We start from the raw sequence: 1,249 nt of genomic DNA, 5'->3' as shown, positions 1-1,249 counted from the left end.
AGGAGACCTATATTCCAGATTCATCCCACTTACATCCACCAGTGTCAGGGAATATAGCGGCATCATAAAATGGCGGAGGGCACATGTTGATCCCCAAGGTTGTGTTGGCCATGGTGAAGAATGGGCAGGCTTGCCGTGCCAACCCGAATTATCGATAGTCCAGCCAATAGATACTCCAAGCCCAAACCCAAACCGAAGACGTCTGCAGTCGAGTGTTGCACTTTTCCCTCCGATACCAGTTGGAGAGGCGTGGTAGTCGACGTTGAATCAGCCAAGTGCGTTTATAGCATAGCAGGCGCTATGTTGACAATGGCTCGAAAATGTGTGGCAAGACGGCAGCACCGAGACAGTTTCGAAGAGAGAGAGACAGAAAGGTATGACAATAGAGAGACGTGTGATGATGATCAGGATATTATACAATATAGCTTGTTAGACAAGTGTGACGGCAGCTCCAACAGTGCAGCCAGCACTTAGACTCATGAAACAACCAGCGAATTCAGAGTCGCTCGCATGGACGGGAGGGCAGACGGGTCATATAAGCTCACGGGATGAAATAGAGATGGAGGGAGATCTCTGCATGTATGTATTTGGCCAGGACCAATACGGGGCCTCGAGCACTGACAACGGGGATCAAGAACGACACTTGAAGCGAAGGTGGGAGCAACAGGGTATGGCTTTGCCTCTCTCAAAGACCCCTGCCATGCTGGAGTCTGGTAGGGTTTCCTTCTGTCTACCTGCATCTCGCCCATCTATTCGGAGCATCCTGGATCAGTAGAGGCATGGCGAACCAGGACTAGGGCATTGAGCAGGGGCCAATAGGGCCCTAATGGAGACCAAGCCAAAAGAGTTGCAGGCGCTGAGACTGCTAAGAACCAGGACTCGACGTGCGATTGGAGGAAGGGGCGGTGATGACAAGCGGGCGGCGTCCAGCAATGGAAGAGGACCTGAGTGAGTGAGGTTGCAGGGGTTGCTACACTTGGGAACGACCCACTCTGCCGTGCATCGGTGCCGTCAAAGTGCAGAGCCCAGGTAGGCAGAGGAGAATGTACCAAAGTACCCAAAGAGGATGCAATGTGTGCTCTCTCCTCCTTCATACGTACCTATGTACAGGCGAAGCTTAACGCAGACGAGGGTGTCCGGTGGGTGGAGTAGAAGCAAAAGCAGCACATCTTCCCAGGAGCTGTGGTGCGGGTGCCTGGCGTGCCTGGATGTGCTAATGTGGAAGGCGGAGACTCAGGGGTCGTCGATG

The 1,249-nt window shown here is 53.2% G+C and overlaps 1 protein-coding gene across 1 annotated transcript in view; it reads right to left on the bottom strand.

Annotated features, from left to right (window-relative positions):
- FGSG_00527 (uncharacterized protein) overlaps positions 1–112 on the bottom strand; it is a gene marked incomplete at both ends in the record, with an annotated part of 1,660 nt that extends 1,548 nt beyond the window's left edge. The window contains one exon of the mRNA XM_011317901.1: positions 34–112. Within this exon, the coding sequence (XP_011316203.1) occupies positions 34–112 (79 nt within the window). The remainder of the gene's footprint in view (positions 1–33) is intronic.
- Positions 113–1,249: the final 1,137 nt, after the last annotated feature.

The sequence above is a fragment of the Fusarium graminearum genome, chromosome 1, assembly GCF_000240135.3.
Source record: "Fusarium graminearum PH-1 chromosome 1, whole genome shotgun sequence".
Lineage (NCBI taxonomy): Eukaryota > Fungi > Ascomycota > Sordariomycetes > Hypocreales > Nectriaceae > Fusarium > Fusarium graminearum.
The sequence above is the reverse complement of the archived record's forward strand: the minus strand, read 5'-3'. Positions and strand labels throughout refer to the sequence as shown.